Source organism: Chiroxiphia lanceolata, chromosome Z, assembly GCF_009829145.1.
Source record: "Chiroxiphia lanceolata isolate bChiLan1 chromosome Z, bChiLan1.pri, whole genome shotgun sequence".
In the NCBI taxonomy this organism is placed as follows: domain Eukaryota; kingdom Metazoa; phylum Chordata; class Aves; order Passeriformes; family Pipridae; genus Chiroxiphia; species Chiroxiphia lanceolata.
The window spans coordinates 19,776,108-19,797,988 of NC_045671.1; the positions used below are offsets into that span (position 1 = coordinate 19,776,108).

Consider the following 21,881-nt stretch of genomic DNA (forward strand, 5'->3'; position numbering starts at 1 on the left):
CCGAGGGAGCTGCACTGCGCCTCGGGTTCCCCCGGGCCGGGCTGTGCCAAGCAAGCCCCGGTGAGCCGAGGCCGGGCTTGGCCGAGCTTGGCCGAGCCGAGCGGAGCCGAGCAGAGCCCACGGCCGCCGTCAGTCAGCGGGCGGGGCGGGGCGCTGCGGCGGCGCGGGTTGGCGGAGGCGCCGGGGGCGGGGCGGGGGCAGAGCCGGCGGCGGGCTAGGCGCCGCCGAGGCACTGTGGTGCCGAGCGCGGCCGGGGCAGTGGGTCCGGGACCGCGGCGGGACGGGCGCACGGCGGAGAGCGGCGCGGCGCGGTGCGGCGGGGCGGGGCGGGGCGGCCGCTGCTGCCCGGCGAGGGCACGGAGTAGGTGACGGCGCCGTAGACGCCGCTGAGGTAAAGCGAGCCCTGCCGCATCCGCCTCAGAGAGCACTGCCCCGCAGACGGCTGCCGGGGCAGGGGAGCGGGGCGGGGTGGGGGCTGTGCGGGACTACCCGGCTGCGGACCCGGGCTCTGGCCGGTGACAGCCCGAGCGGCGGCGGCGCCGCCGCCCCGTGCAACTTTTTCTTCCGTGCACGGCGGGCTGTGGCGCCGCCGAGCCCTCTGGCGCGGCAGATTCGGGCAGGCCGCCCGCTGCGGCCGAGCCCGAGCCCCAGGGATAGTGCAGCCTCTCCCCCCGCGGCTGGGGGCGCCCCAGCCCGGCTCTTCCTGGGCGGGCAGGGCGGGCGGCGGACTGTGCCGGGCTGTTCCGTGCTATTCCGTGCTGTGCCGGGCTGTTCCGTGCTATTCCGTGCTGTGCCGTGCTGTTCCGTGCTATTCCGTGCTGTGCCGGGCTGTTCCGTGCTATTCCGTGCTGTGCCGGGCTGTTCCGTGCTATTCCGTGCCGTGCCGTGCTGTGCTGGGCTGTTCCGTGCCGTGCTGTGCCGTGGGCGCGGCGCAGCCACTGCGGGGCTGCCCAGGACCTCCGGCCCCGCGGTCGGCGTGGGGAGCCGGGCGGGTGTCCCGGCCGGGCTGTGTCCCGGGGCGGTGGGAGGGGTGTCCGTGCAGATCGCTGGGCCGGGAGCGGCGTCCTGCCCGCCCGTGCTCCGATCTCCGCCGAGGGCTCCGCCACCGTCCCCGCGCCGCCGGGGAGCGCCGCTCGGCGCGGCCCTGTCCTGCCTTTGGAGGGGCTGCGCCCCCCGAGCTCCGGCCCCGGGAGAGCTACTGCTCTGCAGCGGGAGCTGCATGTCAGTGCAGGTCTCCGGAGATTAACCTGCCGGCCTCTTAAACGGGGTGGAAGCTCAAACTCTGCTGTTTTCCAGGTTTTTTAAATTATCATTATTATTTTATTGATTCTGCTGGAGTAGTCCTGGTGCTCACTTGCCGTCTTTCATAGTTTTGCAACCCTTAGAAAGTCTGAGATATTTCAGAATGGGATGTGCCTTACTGTGTCTACAGTACTTATTCTGTGTGTACATTTTTGAACTTCTGCAGTGGTAGAATCTCCACAGACTCAAAATAATTATTTCAAAGACTGTAAGTGGTATAAAGGTATTACTTCATGATACATCACGGACCTCACTTTCTTGCAGAAAATAGTGTTCCGATGTGGTACTTAACTTGGTTATCTCCATTTGGAGAGCGGCAGCATCCTACTTCAGAGATAACTGCAGTGTGAGTCACAGGTGTGTAGACACCTAGCGGGCAGAAGAGTCAGTCTCCAAGCAAAGTTCCCTGCTTACCTTTCAATTCTCATTATTTCAGTGTCTCCTTAAGTAGGTTGGTCTGCTCTTCTGTCTACGAAGCTCATACTGCAGTGGAAGAGAAGTTTTTGTTAGGCACTATTTCCCTCGGGATTTTTGGAACAAGAGAAATGGCAGTACAAGGAAATATGGTTATTAAATATGTTAATATAAAGGTGAAGAACATTTTTGTGTCTTGTATTGTAGGGGTGCCATATCAGTAACACACGCACACCCCTGAAATTGGGCTGGTATTAACAGTGATACACAGAATAGAAGTTCTTGGGGCAGGTAATATGCAATTTCATTTCACTCTGCACGGAGCCTTGCAAACTTGGGCACTAGTAATCAATAGTATCAATTGGTGGTCTGTGCTGTGTGTGCCTGCACGTGTGTGCAGGCATTTTGAAAAGGGAAGTCTAATTCAGGCTCAGATAATTCTGAGTACACAAGTACTCAGTCACCAAAAGAATGCTCCCTTGCGTGGGAGGAAATGCTTGGGTACCAGTGGAGTGGAAGCCAGACACCATTTTTAACAGGGGATGAATGGGAGAGTGGACAGGGAGTTTTCATGTCCCCTTTCTTTTCCACTTAAATTTGCAGGAGTGTCTTGCATGTTTCTGTTGAATTTTAAATTTTATAACTATTAAAAATGCCCAAGATAAACCATTCTGTTGAGAGACCAGAATTCTGTCTGAACTCAGGAATCTTTCAGCGGGAACAAGCTCTTAGTAAATAAAAATCAAATGAACATTTGATTCTCTTACAATACTTCTTCCCCCTTTTCCTTTCCACCAGCCAAATGGAAATCCAGTAATATGTCATCTCAAATATAACAATGTTTCTTCCCTGAAGTGTTTGGTTTGGTTTTTTAATCTACTTAAGATGGTTTCCAAGCTATTTATTTTAGGACTTGTCACCTTAAGTCAGTTTGAGTTAAAATGCCTGAGTGTAGAGGCCATGTAACTTGGAGTAAAGGGAATTTGTTTATACCAGATCTTAGCAGAGCTTTCTAAGAGGGTTCTTTGGGTATGCTACAGTGTTACTGAGCTGCTGTGGAAAACCGTTGTTTGTCCCTGTGCTAGATCTGTCTGCAAGACTCTTAAAGTCTGAGTCTTAGTTTGTCCCTAAACCTAGTAACAATAGAAAAAGCGATAAACTCAAGAAATTCAGAATGGCTCAACCCTGGGAGTGTCTCCAGCTACATGAACCATAGATCAGTCAGGGGGTCAGATGCTGGGGGCCCTATACTGAGGGCAGTGCTGATGAGTGAGTATGAACAGGTACTGCAACTCTGAGCCCCAAGGAAACTGGATTTAGGGAAACTTTGCTACCATAATTGCATTGAGTTTTTCTAATCAGATGCATGTTTTGAGTTTTTGAAATATGCTTTAAAACTGTCATAAGCACTTTTTATGTTAGTACAACATTTACAGTTCTGTGTTTTCAGATGATGCATAGGAGACACAAGTACTCATTTAAAATATATGGCCATAAAGTTGCTATGATAATTTTGATAATAAAAGATCAGAGGAATAGGTCAAGTCAGTTCAATTATGCAGTGTTTAAAAGATTTCGCTGACTGCCAAAATGCCCATAGGCAGAGTTAAATAAGTAGTTGTAGCAGAGCACTTGTTGAACCTTTCTTAAAAAGAAAATAAATATTTTAGAATAATTTAAGTAGTCAAAGTGGTAATTTTCTAACAGGTTTTGCTATGTGCATGGTTGGTTTTGATTGGAAACATTTTTATTCGTTCCACCGCTGAGATCTAAAGTGTGTAAGTGCATTTTGTTGCCTTGCTACATGAAATGGGAGAAACCCACGCTTTTGGAAAGGCTTATCTGCTATTTAATTGATACATTGACATTTGTGCTGTTTCCTTAGTTCTTGTCAGCAGGCTTTTCTCTGGTGGAAGAGGGAAACAAAATGTCAGTGAAACTCCACTCACGTTAATTGCAAAGTCTGTGGTGTTTGGTAGCATGAGCTAAGCAGCATAGTTTGGTTTTTCAGAAGTGGCTGCAGAAATTTCTAATTAGAATTTTGATGGGAGCTAGATGCCTAATGCACGTGGATAGATTTGCAAGTTATTAAAATAAATACGTGTGTGCAGGCTTTTTGAAAAGGGAAGTCTAATTCAGGCTCAGATAATTTTTTCCTACAGCAAAAACTGGTTGCAAGGGATGATAAGGAAGTTCTTCAAGAATTTAACAAGATTCTTTTTCTGTGTTCTGTCACAAGAGATGCTGAGCAACATGCAGCAGGGACCTGATGAACTGAAGAGGAGCCACATACAAATTAGGGATCAGGTTCATTCACTGGCAAAGGAAGCCCATATGCCTTCTTATAAACACTTCTTAGCTTGTCAGCTAGTCATATTGCAAAGGACTTCATGACTGAGACATTAGAAAAAATGGTGTGGAAAAGAGCTGTCAGATGTTCCCTGTTCCAGCCCTGTCTACTGGTATCTCTTTACAAGGTAAAAGGGAGTGTTTCACCAAAAAAAATCAGCTTTCTGTGCACTCAGTACCTAGTACAAAGTCAATATTTTACCTGCTGGTATTACACAGCTCCCTTGGGTATTTTATTCAGACGTAGTTTAGGAGTTTCTATGCAGCTTTGAGGAGTTAACTCTTCCTGGTTTCCAGTATAGCATTTCAAAGTATGATTGGACTTGTCTTTTTAAGTATATAAAAATAAGTAAGAGTTGAAATAACATTTAGAAAGCTTTCACTGTTCTGTATGTCTTTAAGCAATTGTTTGCCAAACAGATTCACTTTTTAGTAATATTTTTTCTTTTTACTTTATGGTTGGGCAACCTTGAGCCAAATGTTCAGGCCTGTGTTCTCTTGCCTTTAGCGTAATTTAAGCATACACTCCGATACTCTACTCCTGATAGGGCTGCTTTGGTGGTCTGGGTGTGCCTGTTTCAGTTGCTGATTGTTTTTCTAGTATTATACCATAAACTCATTAAAAATCATCTGGAAGATGAAAGAGTGGGGAAGCCCCTCATTTGAAAAAAAAAAAAGGCGATATAGTAGTCATCAAGTAAAAGCATTTTGGACTTTTTGGTTCTTTTACAGATTGTGAAAAGACACCTTCTTCCAAAGGATTTTGAAATATATACTTTGGGGTGGGGATTGTTCCCTGTCCTTATCCTTGTCATAAACAGGAGGAGAATGAATACCCCAGTGGTCAATGCTAATTATTGTGAGCTCCCCCCCGTCCTGACTGATCTTTTGTGGAAAAGGGCTGTGGTTGTCTGTCTTCAGGCAGATAATATGTAAAATCTTGCTGAGAGGTTAGATATTGCACTACAGGGACAGCTACAGGGCTTAGCCCTCTCATCCTGAGACTTCAGTAGCTGTAAGTGACAGAGAAGGAAGCATGCCTCAGACTGCAGGGGTGCAAATCTGATTCGAGTAATTTGATGTACATCCTTTACGAAAATGCAAACATTACCTGGAGATTTTTTTGTGAGGTCACTATTTTATTGTTGCATAGGACTCTTTTGTGGGACACAGTCTTTGCCAGGGTTGCAGTAAGCTTAAGTCATAAGTAGCATCCCATGTTCATAGTCATCAAGAGAATCTGAAGTGGTTTCATCAGTTTTCTCTTCTCTTTCTAGGAAAAGCATGTGTGCTGAGTTTGGTGGCAGAATTTCTAAGGTACGTGGGCAGTCTGTGGCAGATACATCTGAAGAAGGTGTGACTGTCTACAAGAGTCGACTGAACTTGTGCGTGGAGACACAGAAGTGCCAGCAAGCCCAGGAAAGGAACTAATTGGAAGAATATTGCTACACACAGAAATAGTGGAGCACTTACTTCATCAACAGTCAGTGACTCAGAATAAATACATCAGTAAATACATCAGCAGTGAAATGATAAATCTTGGTGCTTCTTGATTCTCTGGTGGATTTTGTTACTTAAGAGACATTTTCATTATCCCATTTAATAAGTCTTGAATTTCTCTGTACATTAAAATATAACTGGACAATCAAATTTTGATACCTTTTAGTAACACTTTTGAATGTTAAATCGTTTGCCAAGATGAGTGCTGAGGGATATCAATATAGAGCTTTATACGACTACAAAAAAGAGCGAGAAGAAGACATTGACTTGCACTTGGGAGATATATTAACTGTGAATAAAGGTACCTTACTAGCACTTGGATTTAGTGAAGGGGAAGAAGCAAAGCCTGAGGAAATTGGTTGGTTAAATGGCTTTAATGAAACCACAGGGGAGAGGGGAGATTTCCCAGGAACTTATGTAGAGTACATTGGAAGAAAAAAAATATCTCCCCCAACTCCAAAGCCTCGTCCTCCTCGGCCTCTTCCAGTAGCACCAGGTCCTACAAAAGCTGAAGCAGAGAGTGAGCAACAAGGTTAGTACCATTCTGAGAAAATGTGTGTGTCCTCCATGATTTCATATATTTTTGTTTCATAGACTTGTCTGACTGTACATTGATATGTATTAACACCTGCTGGTCAGCTTTTTTTAGGGCACGGCTCATTTCAATCAATTAAGAATTGTTTCTTAGTAATATTTAGCTCACACTCTTTGTAGTTTCGTGTGCTTTGTCTCAGGCGCCACAGAAACCAATAACTTACTGTGAGATACATCTCACAGGTCGGAAAGTATGCTTGTAATTCACCACTGTAAAGATTTAAATGGAAAATGAACTGGTTAGCATTTATTTTAGGTTTATAAGAAACTGGTTGAAGTGTTTCCTTTTGTGGTTCATCAAACTCACTATTGAGAAAGTTCTCGGTGATTCCAACAGTATACGTTCCAAATAAACAGTACGTTCCTATCACAGATCTCTTGCTAACAGCAAAAACCGCATTCTTTACCTGTGGCATGGAAGGTAAGAACCCATATTTAAAATTTAACAATGAAACTATAATAAAGAGAAATTCAGATTTTACATTGTTTGGAGGAGTATGGCGTGCAGTAGAAAAAATAGCTCTTATATAAGAAAGGAAGATACTTCCTTTAATATAAGTTCCTTTCTAACCTACATCTGCAACAGTATGTTAGGTAGAACTCAGAATTTGATCAGAAATCTTCTGTTAATAGAAGAAAAAAGTCTTCTCTTTTGTAACTGGCAAAACTTCAGGATAAAAAAACAAACAAAACCACCCTTCCTTCAGGTGATTTTGTCTCCTTTACCTGCTAACATTCAGATAGTTGGATTTTACATATCAACATGTACCCCAAATCTATCTTAGGATAGACTTTGGTCTTTCACTTCCAAGAAGTCTAGAGTGGCTTATGTTGCTCCAACTTCCAATATTTCTTAAGTTCTCATTGTTTCTAGCTGTAGGAAATATGAGTTGTAGTATTTAATCCTGATTTTCACAGTGCCACCATAGTAATGACTAGTATCATCACCCTGTGCCTTCATAGAAATCTTTGCAGCATCAATTGCAAAGTGTTAGGATCAGTTTATCAACTTCCATCCCGCTGTGCATACTCTAAGTTTATATTCAGCTATGCTGACAATCAGAACAGATAAGAATGGAAATACAGAAAATTGTATGTGGCAACGAAGTCAAAAGCTTGCAGAAACATTTGTAGATTGGTGGGGACTTAATAAAGAGTGAAGATGAACTGGTTTATATAGCAATATTCTTAAACACTAACACACTGCTTGCAAGTCTGCAGTGCCTATCAGTTAGGATGAAGGTGAGGGCAGATGAGGCTGTAGCGACATTTTAGGTTATACTCTCCTTATGTCTTAAATCCTTGAATTCTCAACCTCTAGTTATTAGAGTTTCATGGTTTCTCTCTCCTTAGATTAGTTCTGAAGATGGGCTATTTGTTTTTGGAAGAAAAAACTGTTATTTCTTTGATCATTCCTTGTATTGGACATTATTGTGTGCTGATGAGGTTAACACTGACTTTTCTTAAGCCACCTCTGGAGATAGCTGTTGCCATCGTATGTAACTGCAGAATAAACATGGCTCTTTGGATAGACACCTCAATGTTGATAGATCATTTTGAGCAGTAGAGAATGGAATTCTTTACATATGCATGCTGTGGTGAAGTAACCGGTATCCCAGGCTTTGATGGGTTTATTGCTTTAAAAAGTGATGCTTTATAACTTCCTTGGTTTCTGTACTCATGTTTGCTTGGTGCTGCTGTGCTGGAAAGTCCTCTAGTTAATCTTGTCGTTTCCAAGCCTGCCCCAGGACTGTGCTTGTAACAGACATTTATGGGGGTTTTGGCTGCTGGGAGTTCCTTTGGGAAATTCTGCTGCAGATTTTAGGGGCTCTGCTTATATGTAGGCTTCTCTGTTTCCTCGGGATGAAGCAGTGCCCCAGCCTTAGTGACTAGATCTCTCCTGTGTGAGGTTTATTGTCTTTAGACAGAGTAATATTTACATAGAATGTGTTTATTTTTAATGCCATGGGACTGTGGGAATTGGAAACAAGAAAATGTTCTACTTTAACTGAGGATCTTCATCTCAAAGTCTGCACACATAATTCTGCCATGCTCCAAAATGTTTAAGAATCAGCTTGCAATCCAACCTTGGGTTTTTTCTTATTTAAAAAAAAAAAAAAAGTCAAAGTTCCCATAACTCCTTTTGAATTTAAGATTTTAAACTTCATGTAAGAGTCTAGGCACCTTCATAATCCCCTAAAATCAGGGATTAGACCCCCTGAACAGAATTAGGGTAAACACTGAAATTTGAACTCCAAGTAGTTCAAGAGCTATTTGGAGTTCAGGTTTAATCACTTTTAAAATAATGTATGTTTTCTTAAAAGAAATAAGGAAAAGTTATGATAAGCAGTCTCTTTGCAGATCTTTTTGCTGTAGAGAACTAAGACAGAGACTGCTTTGAATCCTAGAAACAAATTCGGGAAAGAGTATTATAAAAAACAAAATGAAGATGACATTTTTAAGTTAGCAGAATGCCACAAAAATTATGGTGAAACCAGAGGTGCTGGCAGAAATACAGTTCAGATGAAGAATAATGTAGCAATGCATGTTTGGCTTCCAGGTGGCGTCACTACTTTTATGTCTACGATTTGGGGCAGGGAATAGTACAATTAATATTGTCCAGCAGCTAATGTTATGGGCCAAATGTAATTGGCAGTGAGCCAAAAGATTTTTTTCCCAGGATGATAGCTCTCTCTACACCCTTATAGTGTATTTCAAATAAATTAATGTGCAGTGTGAAGCTTGCTTGACCAAATGCACTCAAGTTTACATTTTCACTACTTGATGAATTGAAACTGCAGTGGATTAAAATGACAAGTTAATGATGAACTGGAAGCAGACTTCTTAAATGTACCTCATTATTTGTAATCCATATACTTCTTTAATTCTGTAAAGATTCAGTTCTGTATGTACTCCTGTTGTGTATATGTTGAATGAGAGTATCAGAAGCTTAACTTGTGATGTCAAAGAAAATATATGCACAATTATAGAAGTTCCTTCAATTTTTTGAAGAAAATACTTCTGTTTTCAACACTCTTTAATGTTTTTTTCTCCATGCCTTTTTAAACTTGATCAATTGCTCATCAATGTCTGTTGTTTCATATTAGATCTAATTCAGGCACAACGATGCCAGTATTCACAACTGTGGGGTGCTCATACATAAATAATCCTAGACATCTGAACAGACTTTGCAGTCAATGAGACTAGTAACATGGGCAGAGCTGCTCGTAAGACAGGCCTGTGTCTTATGCAATCAGTCTTACTTATAAACAGTAATATTTATATTAGAATATAATATTTCAAAAATATTAAAAGCCAATCTGAAAACAAGAAAAACCCCTGCTGATGGCCTCAAATTACATTAAAACACTTAAGTCAAATCTTTTACCATAATTTTATTTTATTCATCACCCATTTAAATTTCTAGAATCATTGATTAAGACAATAATTGGCATTCCCTGACTGAAATTTTAGGACTGTTGCATTTTTTTAAATTGCATATGAAAAGGTATGAAAATAAAGAAGGTACAAAAGCCCCAAGAAGTCTCTAGCACCTTTCAGTTTCAGGCCTGGTGCATGTCAGAGCTGTGGCAAGGCAGATTTAATTTCTCTTGCTGGTATGAGGCTCTAACTGGCCCAACCTGCCTTCTCCCCAGATTTCCTTTCCCACCAGGCAAAGGTGCCTGGTTGCTGCTGGAGGGATCAAGGTACTTGCAACAGTGGAGACACAACACAAGGTCATCTTTATTCCTTCCACGAGACATCTAAGTCTATGAAGTAAAGAAGTAGTAGTAGATGAAGCAGTAAAGATTTTACATGATCTCCACCCCCCCCAATGCCTTGTGGTTTTTTTTTTGGTTTTTTTTTTGTTTGTTTGTTTGTTTTCTTTTTTGTTTTGTTTTGTTTTTTTTTATTTGAAGCTGTTCCTCTCACTTAGCTTGGTTTTGCTCAGCTCTTTGCAAATGAAAAGGGCATAAGCTGTACAAAGTCCAGATATGTTTTGTGAACTTTGATTCATCTCATCTGATACTGTTGCATACATTTAGAATTGATTCGTACCATGTCATTTCTCTACCTGGTTTGGGAAGGCTGATCTTAAGCAGACTTTGGAGCATGAAGCTTTGACTGATGAACAGAAGTACTTTCAGATTTAACTTGGAGTGCTAAATTCTCGCTTTGAAATGAAGATCAGATTGCAGAAGGGCACACCAGGACTTTTTATGAATAATTTGTCAGTTTTGATGTTTTGGAGCTTCCTACAACTTCCTGTGTAACTTAAAAGGGTTGTTTATGTTGACAACCCTTTCAGCTGGTTTTGAGCCTAAAAATAATCTGAAGCCCTTCCTTCTTGTGGTGAAAACTATAAAGTAGATTTATATTTTTTTAAATAGAAAATACCCAAACTTTCTTTCACTTTTCTCCTAGTACAGATACAGATCAGCAAATTAGACAAAGATAATGTACACAGAAAATTTGGAAACTCTTTCCTTTTAGCAACCAGGTTATGCAATGTCTGAAAAAGATCCAAACCAACAAAGAGCATAAAACCATTTGTGCATGCTTTAACTGAATGTGATGTAGGATTTGTTCCTCTAATTTTGCTATAAAGCCAGTGGAGCAATTACATTTGTGAAAATTATTTGCATTTGTGTATTGGGGGACATAAGAGTGAGTGGAATGCAGCAAACCTGAAGCCTCTATTGGGAAGAAAACGGTCATCCTCTCCTGATTTAGGCAAATGGAAAAAGGAAATTATGGGGTGAAGTGATGAGTCACTGTCTTGTGGCAAATACAAATGGTAAATATGTATGCCATTTAAGCCAGAGTCCTTGAACTCATCCTTTTTTGAAATAGCTTGAGCATAAGTCTTTACCCTGCTGCAGTTGTCAGAACTGCCTTTCAGTCATGAGTTTTCACATTGGTTGATTTAGACTTGCACTGAGAAATGCAAGTCTAAATGAGTCTGAGAAATGAGGCGAGTTCCTGCCATAGACTTGTGGTCATATCTGTAGGCAAATTTCTAGCTGCAAGATGAGTGCATGCATCTGAAAACAGGGTTGTCATCACCTGCTTTAACACTGATGATAACAGAGATTTTTGCGAGCTGCATTAAAGTGAGACAGAGCATTTTTTCAAAGTGATAGTACCATGATGTTAGTAACTAAAAAACTTTCGTAAGCAGCACAGGATGCACAGGGATAGAATTGCAAGTACTGGTACAAATTGCTTATGAACCGTTGACCTGGACGAGTTCATGGTTGATGCGTGGCCCCACCTGCTGGTAGAGGAGGAAGGAAGCAAGAGGGAGGAAGGACCTTCAAAACCAGTATCTTCCATGTTGTGTTTTAATCGTCACAGGATAAAAATAAAAGTGAGAGAGAGAGCTCTTGAAAATAATACTTGATTTGACCAATAGATATTTCTGGGACAAATATATCACTAGGGGCACGCAGAACCCCCTTTTGACTCTCAAAGGTGACCTCAGCCTGAGAAGGCTTTTGTGTCTGAAATGCATCTTTTTTCCCCAACAGTATCAATTAGTCTAAAAAAATGGTGCCTTTTGTTACACATTTTGCTTTAAGAAACTGAAAGAATAAGACAGCGCTGTTTTGATGCTATGAGAAATATTTGTCTGTTTTGTATCATGCCAATTTTAATATGCCTTTCTATGGTTACAACAGTGACATTATGTTGAATGACTTTGCTTACCTTTTTTTAGCCTTCTGTAATAGTGATTTAGTCTTGTTAATACCTTGTACTGACATGAAAGCTCCCGGGGCAGTTATAAAGCATGGCAAAGGTAAAGTAACTTGCTCCTCTCCATTGGAATCATCTTGATCTGTTCCTATAGCTGTGATCCAGGAACATCTGAAAAAAACCCTACTAGCAAATAGTTAGCCAATAGTTCTTACTTAGGCTTGCATATGATAACATCAGTTTGTAAGTTTCAGCAATACATGGTGCTAAGTGTTTGCCAAGAATGGATCATTCAGCACCCCAAGCAAATAACCATGCCCGCTTAAATAGTTGTGTGATGCCATATGTGTATCCAGATTTTCTTGTGTGAAAGAACACAGGTCTGTAACTGCAGCTGGCTGTACACTCTTTCACATCTGCATCTTGCTCCAAAGCTGCTTTGCATGATGAGCATCCATGAAATCAATCTGAAGGCTAGAATACAAAGAACTGCTTTATTTTCATAGCTAAGAATCACAAAGGGAACTACGTGAAATTAAAGACATAGTTATTTTAACTGGCGAAGGATTTTAAGTCCTGAGAATACTTTTGTGAGAATACTTAGGAGAACTTACAGAGAAGTTTTGGCTTTAATAAAAGTAATAACTGTGGTTAATAGTTGCTAAGTTTTGTTCATGTATGTCTAAAATGCAATCCTATTTTGTGGTGGATTCATTAATAGAAGAGAGTTGTGTCGTGGTTTTTTTGTTGTTTTGATTTTGTGTTGGGGTTTTTTGTTTGTTTATTTGGGCATTGCCTGAATTCTTTCTGTAAAGTGTTAGCAGGTGTAACTTTTTGTACTAATTTGACTGCTTTTTGTTCAGCCGTTGTGCAGCAGTCCACAAGAATAGCACCTGAATACCATTCCTTATTTTACATGCTGATCCACTTTATAGTTAGACAGCATAAAAACATATTATTTAAGCTGACAGCTTTTCAGGTAATAAGGATCTATAACCAAGGTCTTCCAGGCATGGTTTCTGAGCCAGGGAAAGATGTAACTGCATACACTTTCTGCCCTTTAAAAATATCTTTTAACACTATCTTGTACTTCAACGCTACTATGTAAACTATGATATGAATGATGAAAAAGGTGTTTAACAGTTCAGTTAGCTGTCAGACAATTTGCTTATATAATCCACCAGGTCTGTGTGTGTATCATTTTCTTTGTTAGAACATTTCCCAGAAGTGAATGTCTGAGATAATTTCTTCACTGGATATTGTAGATGTTGAGCGCAAGAAATGAAATCCACCTTTGTTAGGTCTGAACATGGCAGTTTCCATCTGTGCTGGTAAATCACTTGGTGGCGTCTGGGATGGGAAGATGCTCCTCCTGCAGAAGCTTTTTTTTTTTTTTTTTTTTTTTTGAGTACTTAGATGGTAGAAAAACAAAGTTAACTCTGCTTTTCTTGAAAGTTTTGATGCTTCATTGTAAAAGAGATACACACTTAAAAAGGTAAAGATACTGGCCAAAAGCCAAACTATTCCACTCAAACACATTAGATTGGTGTAAATCAAGGGGTCTCTACCTTGCTCTTTCTCCCCTGTGGGGTTAGATTTATTGGATGCAGCATGCTGGAAATTCCTGCGCCACAGCCTCCTGCTCACTAGCTGGGAAAGAGGAGTAGCACAGCCTGCTATCCATAGTCTGAGGAGAGAATGCACTTCCCAGGAAGCATGGCTGCACCAGATTTGTATTCTTGTTTACAAATGTAACAGTGGAATTTATTTGTTGGGGTTAGGGGAGAAAAGTCTAGTGCCATCACCTATTTCTTCCAAGATCTCTTCCTACTTGGACAAGATTGGTAGATAGCAGATAAACACAGAGGATTATTCTTGGCAAAGAAAATTTTGAATGGTACACTGCAAATCCGTGTTTCAAAGCATGTTTTGGCTTCTCCAGCAGTCTGTCTCAAAGGGAAAGCTTTTAGTTTGTGAAGTTACCTTTTTATTTCCAAGCCCTCTTCATAAGCTGTTTTTGGCTGGAGGTAAATGAAAGCACTTAAATTAGAGAATTAATGAAAGAAACCGCTAATTATGCATTGTGGTAGATAAGGCTGCACAGCTGTGTCTGGTTTCATTATCTTTCTATCCAGGAACATTCCAGAAATAAGCAGTTAAAGGGAAAAAATTCACAGTTCTTTTCCTACTTGCACATTTTGTTCAATTCTGTGAGCAAACATTCCAGTTCTCTACTGCTAATTTGCAAGTGTTCATGTGCTGTGTTTGGATGGGGATATGAAAATGTCTGTTGTGTTTATGACCTTACCCTTGAATTGTTTCCTTGCCAAGACACAAGTGCTTGGCACAGGTGAGGACCAAGAGAGGCCATGGCAAAACCCTCCATCGTTCCCTGCTTTTCTCCTAGCTGACTGTCACACACTTGAGAAGCATTTGCCCTGACATGGTCTGCGGAGAGTTGTGAGGTGCCAGGGCACCATAGGGTGCAGCGAGGTATGATCTACTCTCTTAGTCTTCTTGTCTCTGCTGATGCATGGGTCTTCTGTGAGGGGTTGATGCCCTCTGAGAGCTTCTCTGAAAAAGGACACTCGGCTTACCAGGCTTTGTGCCTCATACTGTAATATGGTCTTTCATTTTTGGTTTGATAATATTTGCACTGCTTAAAATGTAGCCATTTCCTTGAGAGAAACATAAGCTAATGTCATCCTTTGACATTTTGAAGCAAGTTATTTTGGGTACTTTGGAGTCAAATCTGTACAGATGTTTAAGTATAATTTAGAATATATTCTGGCCAGTCCAGATCTATGCATTGTTCTGCAGCCAGAATAGTGTAGCTAGTCAGTGGCCTAGATAAGCAGTTTTCTTGGGAAGAGAAAAATTTAGGGAGGACTTTTATTCCAGTCCAAGCCAATTCAAAGTATAACAAGTTTTTTAGTGATGCTTGCAATCTGACCTAGTCAATAGATAAAATTTTAAGGAACAGATATTCAAAACAGCAAGTAGCAAAAACTTCATCTGAAGTATCTGAAAATAAAGGGCCTCTTTTCACCAAGTAAGGGGTTCTGAAGGGCACAGAGGAATGAGTGTTTGAATTGTCTTTGCTGTATTTATGACTTACTACTCGTAGTTGAAAGAATAGCATCAATTCCCCACCATTTTCATGTTTTTCTGACTTCCTCTTGGGCTAAACTTCATGCTGATAACTCCAAAACCTTTCTGGTAGCCTGTGTAAGCTGCAGCCCCCTACAAGAAATCAGAGATTTTCATAGTCTCGTTATTAACAGGACACTTTTTGAGGATTATATTAAATCACTGGTTGAACAATGTTTGCTACAGAGCCACTAGCATAAAATCTTGCTTCTTAGCGAATTGAAAGTCCATTATTAAAACTTGCACTGACAAGTAGGCTGTTGGTACTTTCCACAGTGATTGAAGATGCAGGACTGAGTTGCATGTACAGTTTAGCAAGAAAGGGGAAGACAGTTACCAACTGCTAAACTTCTTCTCCAGATGTTTCCTCTAAGACAAATATGTAGAGTTTTATTATGACATAGTAAGAACACGCCAATAAGATGAGAATGGTTGTTTTGTGTTTTTTTTTTTCTTCTCATTGTCTGTTTGATCTAAATAGTCAGTCAGTCAAATACTGTGGTAAATTATCTGGTGGTTTAGACAGAACATGCCCACACTTGTTAATGTGAACTGCTCTATTCTAAACAGAGTATTAAAATGCTTTATTCAAAATCCTTTTGGATGCAAAGTAAAAATGAAATTATTTTAAAGTACTGATGTCTTGAAATTTTTATTTTTTTTTTTTACTTGGAGGATTTGTTCACACAAGAAGCAGAAGGTTACTATTCTGCTTCCCCTTAAAATGGTGGCAAAATCCATTTTGACTTCAGAAGGAACAGAATCAGACCTATAGTTGAGGTTTAGCAGCACTGGGACAAATCCTGTAGTTCTTACTCTTAGTTCTCTCAGGCAAAATTCCCCATTGTCTTTAGGGTTTGGAGCACAAATCCTAGCTCTGTTCGAAAGAGATTCCAGTGTATCAAATTGCATAGAATATGAATGTGCGTGAAATACTGCGCAATAAACAATGATGTAAAGAGCAGCGTTTGACTGTCCGTCCTGAATTTTGAAGAGACAGAAGGGAAACACTGTAATGATCATCTTTTCTGAGGTCCTGGCCTAATGCAGAGCATGTAATTTCACTCTGTAATTCCTGTTTCAAGCTTATTACTTCTAGGTAAGTTTAAAGCATGTTACTACTTAATCCAAACTCTTTAATTTAGTACATATTTAATGTACATTACTTTTTATCTCTTTTATGTCCATTATATGGTATGGATTGTGAATTTAGTAGTAAAATGTTTTCATTTGGGAACACACACATATTTAATTGTATTTGGTGATGACAGTATAGAGATTATTTTCACCAAGTTATTTTCTTCCATTATATTCAGAACTCTTCACTGATACATGTGAAAAATTTACTCTATGCTGATAGATACGTTAGCAGGGCTGATTTTTTTCCTTATGGATGCCTTTTTGAGTAACTAGTGTGATGGTAATGGGGATTTCTTATAACTGAGGAAGTGATATAGAGACAGTTTTAATTTTATAATCCCTTATTGTAGCAAATTATTACATTTATAATAAATACAGAATTTTATTACCTTGATGCACATAGACAACGGATTACACACTACAGTAGGAAAACCTTGTAAAGATTTCAAAACTGCATCTAAAACTCGTGTTTATGCATGTAAGGTCAACTTCTTTTAGAGTATGCCATCAGATACAGTTTTTAATTACATAGTTGTTTGACCCCTTTTCCCACTTATTCTTTCTTTGTTCATTGTTGAGGTCTTCACTGAACTAAAATTGCTCTTTCAGCTTGTTTTGTTTGTGGTCTTAAGCCACCTGTTCTTCATAGCTTTCAGGCTTCTTTCTGGAAACAGGTTTCTTAATGATTCTTCTGTTCTTTCCAATGACATGGCTGATGAAAGTTTCATAGAACTTCATAATCACAAATATTAAGTCTTCTTCAGGACACTGTTGTGACCAAAGGTACTATCATGATTCCTGTAAGAATGAGATAGACAAAACAGACAACAAAAAAAGAATAACTACTGCTTTAATATAGTTTAGGTTAATCTCTTTGTCATAGGAAGATCATGTGGAAAAACACTTCAAAAGGCTGAATCTGGGGAGTAACTCTTAGCCTATAAGAACTCTAGCCCTTATATTTCATTGAGATAACTAAAACCGGGAACTAGAACTGCATTAGGTTTGACTCTGTTGAGCTTTATTTGTCGCAAGGAGCAAGTACCGTTTGCTCACTCCACAGGTGGCTTCATTTACTGCATACTGGATGCCCAAGACAGTTCATTGCAGAACAAATCTTCCTGGCATACCTCTGCCTCCACCAACTGGAATACAAATATGAAGATCAAAATTAAAAAAAAAAAAATTACTAGTATGTGAAAGAACAGATTCAGCTGATGCGGTGACATAATTTAGTGTTGGCTTACTTCTCTCCCAGTTCTGCAAATCCAAAGTTTCAAGTTCTCAGTACTTTGTTGTACATGTAAAGGATGTCTTGCACTTCAGTGCAACACACAGTTCAGTGACATGCACATGTTTTAAGTACCTATTGCTTTAGGGTTTTATACTGCATCTCTAATAGTTTTGGGGTTTTTTACTGTATTATAACTGTGATTCACAATGCAGGAATTTTTGCAAATGATGACATTACATATATGTTACTGTTCTAATACTAATCAATAACTTGCTTGCTTGAAAGGTGCTTTTCTTCCCATCTTTATTCTGCCATGTAGTAAACTGCAACCTTACTTAATCAAGAAGTGTGGCAGTGCAATTTCATCCTACTATGACAAAGTGCAAAGTTTTTCCTGGATTACTCTGTTGCTAGCATCATACTCTAGATTCCTTTTTTGGGAAACACTGGTTTAGAAAGTGAAAGTCAAGACAGCTTCAGTGTGGATAATAGATGAGTAATGGGAGAGCTATGAAAAAAATCCTTGACACCTGGAATAGTTATTCATTAACTTTCCAGATATTCTAGAATCATGGGAAGTGTTCTGCCACAGAGGAATCTGTACTGTCTTGCATCAGAGCCCAATGCCAAATTGGAGAAGTTGAAGGCCATACTTATTCCATATGAACTTATCTGCACAAACTTTGTGGGTTTAGGTTTTTAATTTTTAGTATCCTCTAAACACTGATATGGAATTTGCAGGGTCATTGGGTTTGAATGTACAAACAAGACAGAACTCAGAAGAACCATGGCACTTGATCTTTGAAAGCTATATATGAATGCATACTCCTATGAAAACCCCAAATTGCAAAAATCATTTGTAGTGGGCTAGAGAGGTATTTGACAGATTATGTGCAAGTACATACATGTGTCTTTCATTATTTGATTGCCTTACGAGACTGGTGTTTAAGTTGGCAGATCTACTTATTAAAAGCAAAGCTCTTTGGCTGGCAGAATTACAGAATGCCTGAAGGAGAGAGACGAAATGCTGAGAGCAAAAGAGAGAGAACATGTAATGTGCAGAAAACATGGGGAAGCTATAAAGCCAGCAGGAAAAAGTAGACTTAAATGTGGTTCTAGTTTGTTCTATTGGGCTCAATTTGATTGCCATGCAGAAGCAAAAGCATGGAGCTCTCTTATTTCAATATAAAGTTAATGTTCTGGAAAATACAGTGTTTTTTGTCATGCTAAGTATTATTTGGTTACCTATTTGCAGCTCATCAGAAATCTTTGAGTCTTTGACTCAACTTAAAAGAAAAAAGGCATCTTGCTTCAAAGCTTTACAAAGTACTGTCAGACCATGGCATAAGTGGACACTACAATATGCTCTAAAACCTTGTTATATGTTAAGTTTCTACATTTAATTTCATGATAAGTAATTTGTTACTATTTGGGGGGGGAATAAAACAAAAAAACTCAACCCAGGATTTATACATTTAAGTTTAAAACAAAACTATCCTGCAAGGTTTTGGAACCAGCATCCAAGCAAGTCGAGTATGTGTGTCTAGAGAAGCCTATACCCATGGCCTTGCACTTTCTCGATGGAGTTGGCTTCCTTTGCAACCTCAGACATCACAGATTAGCTGGTCCTTTGCATTGTTCATTCCTAGCTGAATGCCATTATATAATAACTGGCCCCCCTGCTCTGTCTCCTAAGACTTCTCAGTTTGAGAGCAAGGTTTGAAATGTAGGAAGCTGTTGGGTGAAAAGCAGACTGATGTAGTGAAACAAGAAAAAGAGAAGCAGAAGGTCTGGCTCTCCCGAGAGATCAAGACGTATACTATTAAAGAAAAAAAAAAAAAACACACCAAAAAAAACCCCAAATAAAAGGGCATTTCCCTTAAAATAAGACCTGGGCTTAGAGGATTGTTCACACTGATCTCTATAAATTACTTGAGGGGCTATTAGTGGCACACCTACTGCGAAAGACTGGAATCCACTGGGAGGTGGCAGGTTGCTATTCAGCAATTCTGAGTCCTACAAGAAATAGGTGGTAGCGTAGCAGAGCTCAGGTGAATTACACTAGCTGTCTGCTGCATCTGCCATTTTTGAGGAGCTTTATCTTGTAAAAGTCTCAGTAAAGTTCTCTGAAGATGCCACATCTGAGCTAATTAAATTACAAGTTTTTCCAGCTTCATGCAGGCAGTTCATGTGAACTGTGTTTAAAAGCAAGGAGTCATATGCCTGTTAGAAAAATCAGGTCAGTTTAAAATTAATGTATTCCTCTTTCTCCTGTTCTCGAGAGGGAACTGGCTTTTTTTGGAAGTATTCTCCATCTGGGAGTCAAGTAAGATATCCTTTTTCCTTTTGGCATGGCCCACATTTAAATAAATAAATAAATTCATTTGAAAAGGTAAAATGAAATGAGAAAGAGATGTTCCCTTTTGCTAGGGTCAAATAAAGGTAACTGGTTCTTTCTTCTGTCAAGATGACCAGGGGATTCCTGTGGAGCAAAATCATAATAAAAACCATAAATGTAAGACTTCCTTATTTTTTCTTCTCTCTCCATTTTTTCTTTTTTTTTTTTTTTCCCAGTAGGATAGCTGGAAAACAATCAGGATGTAATTGGCATTTTGACAGAATAGCAGCCAATTCCCAGTCCTTGCTGGCCAGTGTGGAAGAAGACTTACTCCTTCCAGCCAGCAGCCTTTCAGCTTCACAAACCTCCACCCACTTCTTAGTGAGTCATAGCTGGAAGGCCTTTTCACATGTTTGATCACATCTTGTGCAAGTCAAGAATGTATTTTTTACTCCTTTATTGCATCCTATATTTAACATTCCGACACAACTGAGTGATTATAGCTTTAAGTTCTGTATGTATGTGGAAATAGAGATAGATGTATAGATAAATAGTGTCACTATATTTGCAGATATGGGTGGGTGAGAAGACCAGCAAACTTTCTTGTCAGAAGCAAGATGGTGGAAAAAGTGGTTTGGGTTTTTTATGTGTGTGACCTGTAGAAGCTCAGTACACTAGCAGCACTTAAATATACAAGAGGTTAGTATTTGTTGGCACGCTCATGTATGCACCTAGTACTCCTTTAAGTTCAGAGACATTATTAATCTTGTTCCCCATTAATTTTCTACAGGGAAGTTGGAAAACATCTACAGCACATTCCACTGTGCTGGCGAAAGACAGTGTAGGACAGCTACCTGGGAGCAGAAGTAAGGAAAGGAAGGAACAAGTCTTTGTACAGGACATAAGAAGAGCTTCTGCCTCCCTCATTTATTCTCTGAAAGAGCTGCTTTTATTTCATCCACCTGAGCTTAAGATCATGAGGAACATGTCAGTTCTTAACCAGATGCATGTTTTTTCTAGTTTGCAAAGACCTTATGCAGTTTAGACTTTTCAGTCTTACTTACAAAATATTGCTTTCACTTATTTCATCCTCCTCTGTCACTCTTTCACAACACACACTGGTTTTCCAGAGGGACACATTTTTCTTTGTTTTAGACTGCAAGGCACTCTAGCACTGTAGGGTTGTATAAAGGTTGCAAAAGGATCTCTTAGATTTGCTCACAATTATTACTTGGGTTTTCTTAGAGAGGCGTTGTCTCTTGCTTTTGGTCTCTTTGCAAGTGAGTACTCCCAGTGCAGACTGAAATCCTGTTCCATACCTCCTTAGCCTGACTTCAGTTAATCTTTGGCTTGCAGATGGTGATGTGAAAACATAACCAGTTTTTCATCAGCATCATATTTGTTGTTATTTTCAGGGGTTTTTATACACTTCTTATAAGCAGGTTTTGAACTGTAAGAATTTCTGCAACACAGTGTGCTAGGCAGAAATGAAGGTCTTTACCAGTTACAGTTAGTCAGCCTGTTGAGCCCCTGACTGCTTTGTTAAGGTACATGAAATTCATTCACCACCTTAAGTGCTAAGGTCTAAATTAAAGTTACTTCAGCAGTGGAGTGTGAACAAACAGTGGTACATGTACTTCATATTCCATGACATCCTTTCTTGTATAGCATCTATATGAAATATATTACAATTAGAAAATAACACTGACATTGCTCTGCAGAGAAGTCTCAAAAGGAGTATGATGTGGCTCAAAAAATGTTATTACGTACAGACTTACAGCTTTCTTCTTCGTTGAAATTAAAGAGAATGGTGGGATTAACTCTGCAGATTCAGTCCAGGATTTTCCTAATAATGTTGTTTCTGTATCTATGTCAAATCTCTCCATGGTTTAATGGCTGTATGGATTAACCCAGTTTTACTTTCTTATAAGACTACTTTTCAGCATTGCTGTATTTTGTTGCTGCAGCTATAGCCCTAAGCTTTTTTTTTTCTTTAAGAGGAGGAAAAATATTTGATACAAAATGCATTAGTTTCTTGAATAGAAGTCCTGGTGCTAGAGAGCTGTTACCATTGTTTGCATTTTTTTTCTAGGCAACTGCTATATACTCATTATTTTCAACATTCAGTGTACTTACAAATGTTTCCCATAATTCCCAAAAGAT

The 21,881-nt window shown here is 39.9% G+C and overlaps 1 protein-coding gene across 2 annotated transcripts in view; it reads left to right on the forward strand.

Moving 5' to 3' along the window:
• Positions 1–270: 270 nt before the first annotated feature.
• PIK3R1 (phosphoinositide-3-kinase regulatory subunit 1) overlaps positions 271–21,881 on the forward strand; it is a 60,413-nt gene continuing 38,802 nt past the window's right edge. The window contains exons 1-2 of one of the 2 annotated variants that reach the window (XM_032674918.1): positions 271–391; positions 5,343–6,097. In XM_032674918.1, the coding sequence (XP_032530809.1) occupies positions 5,764–6,097 (334 nt within the window). In that variant the 5' untranslated portion in view covers positions 271–391; positions 5,343–5,763. Of the gene's footprint in view, positions 392–4,106; positions 4,194–5,342; positions 6,098–21,881 lie in introns of those variants that run through there. The other variant, XM_032674921.1, reaches the window with a different exon arrangement.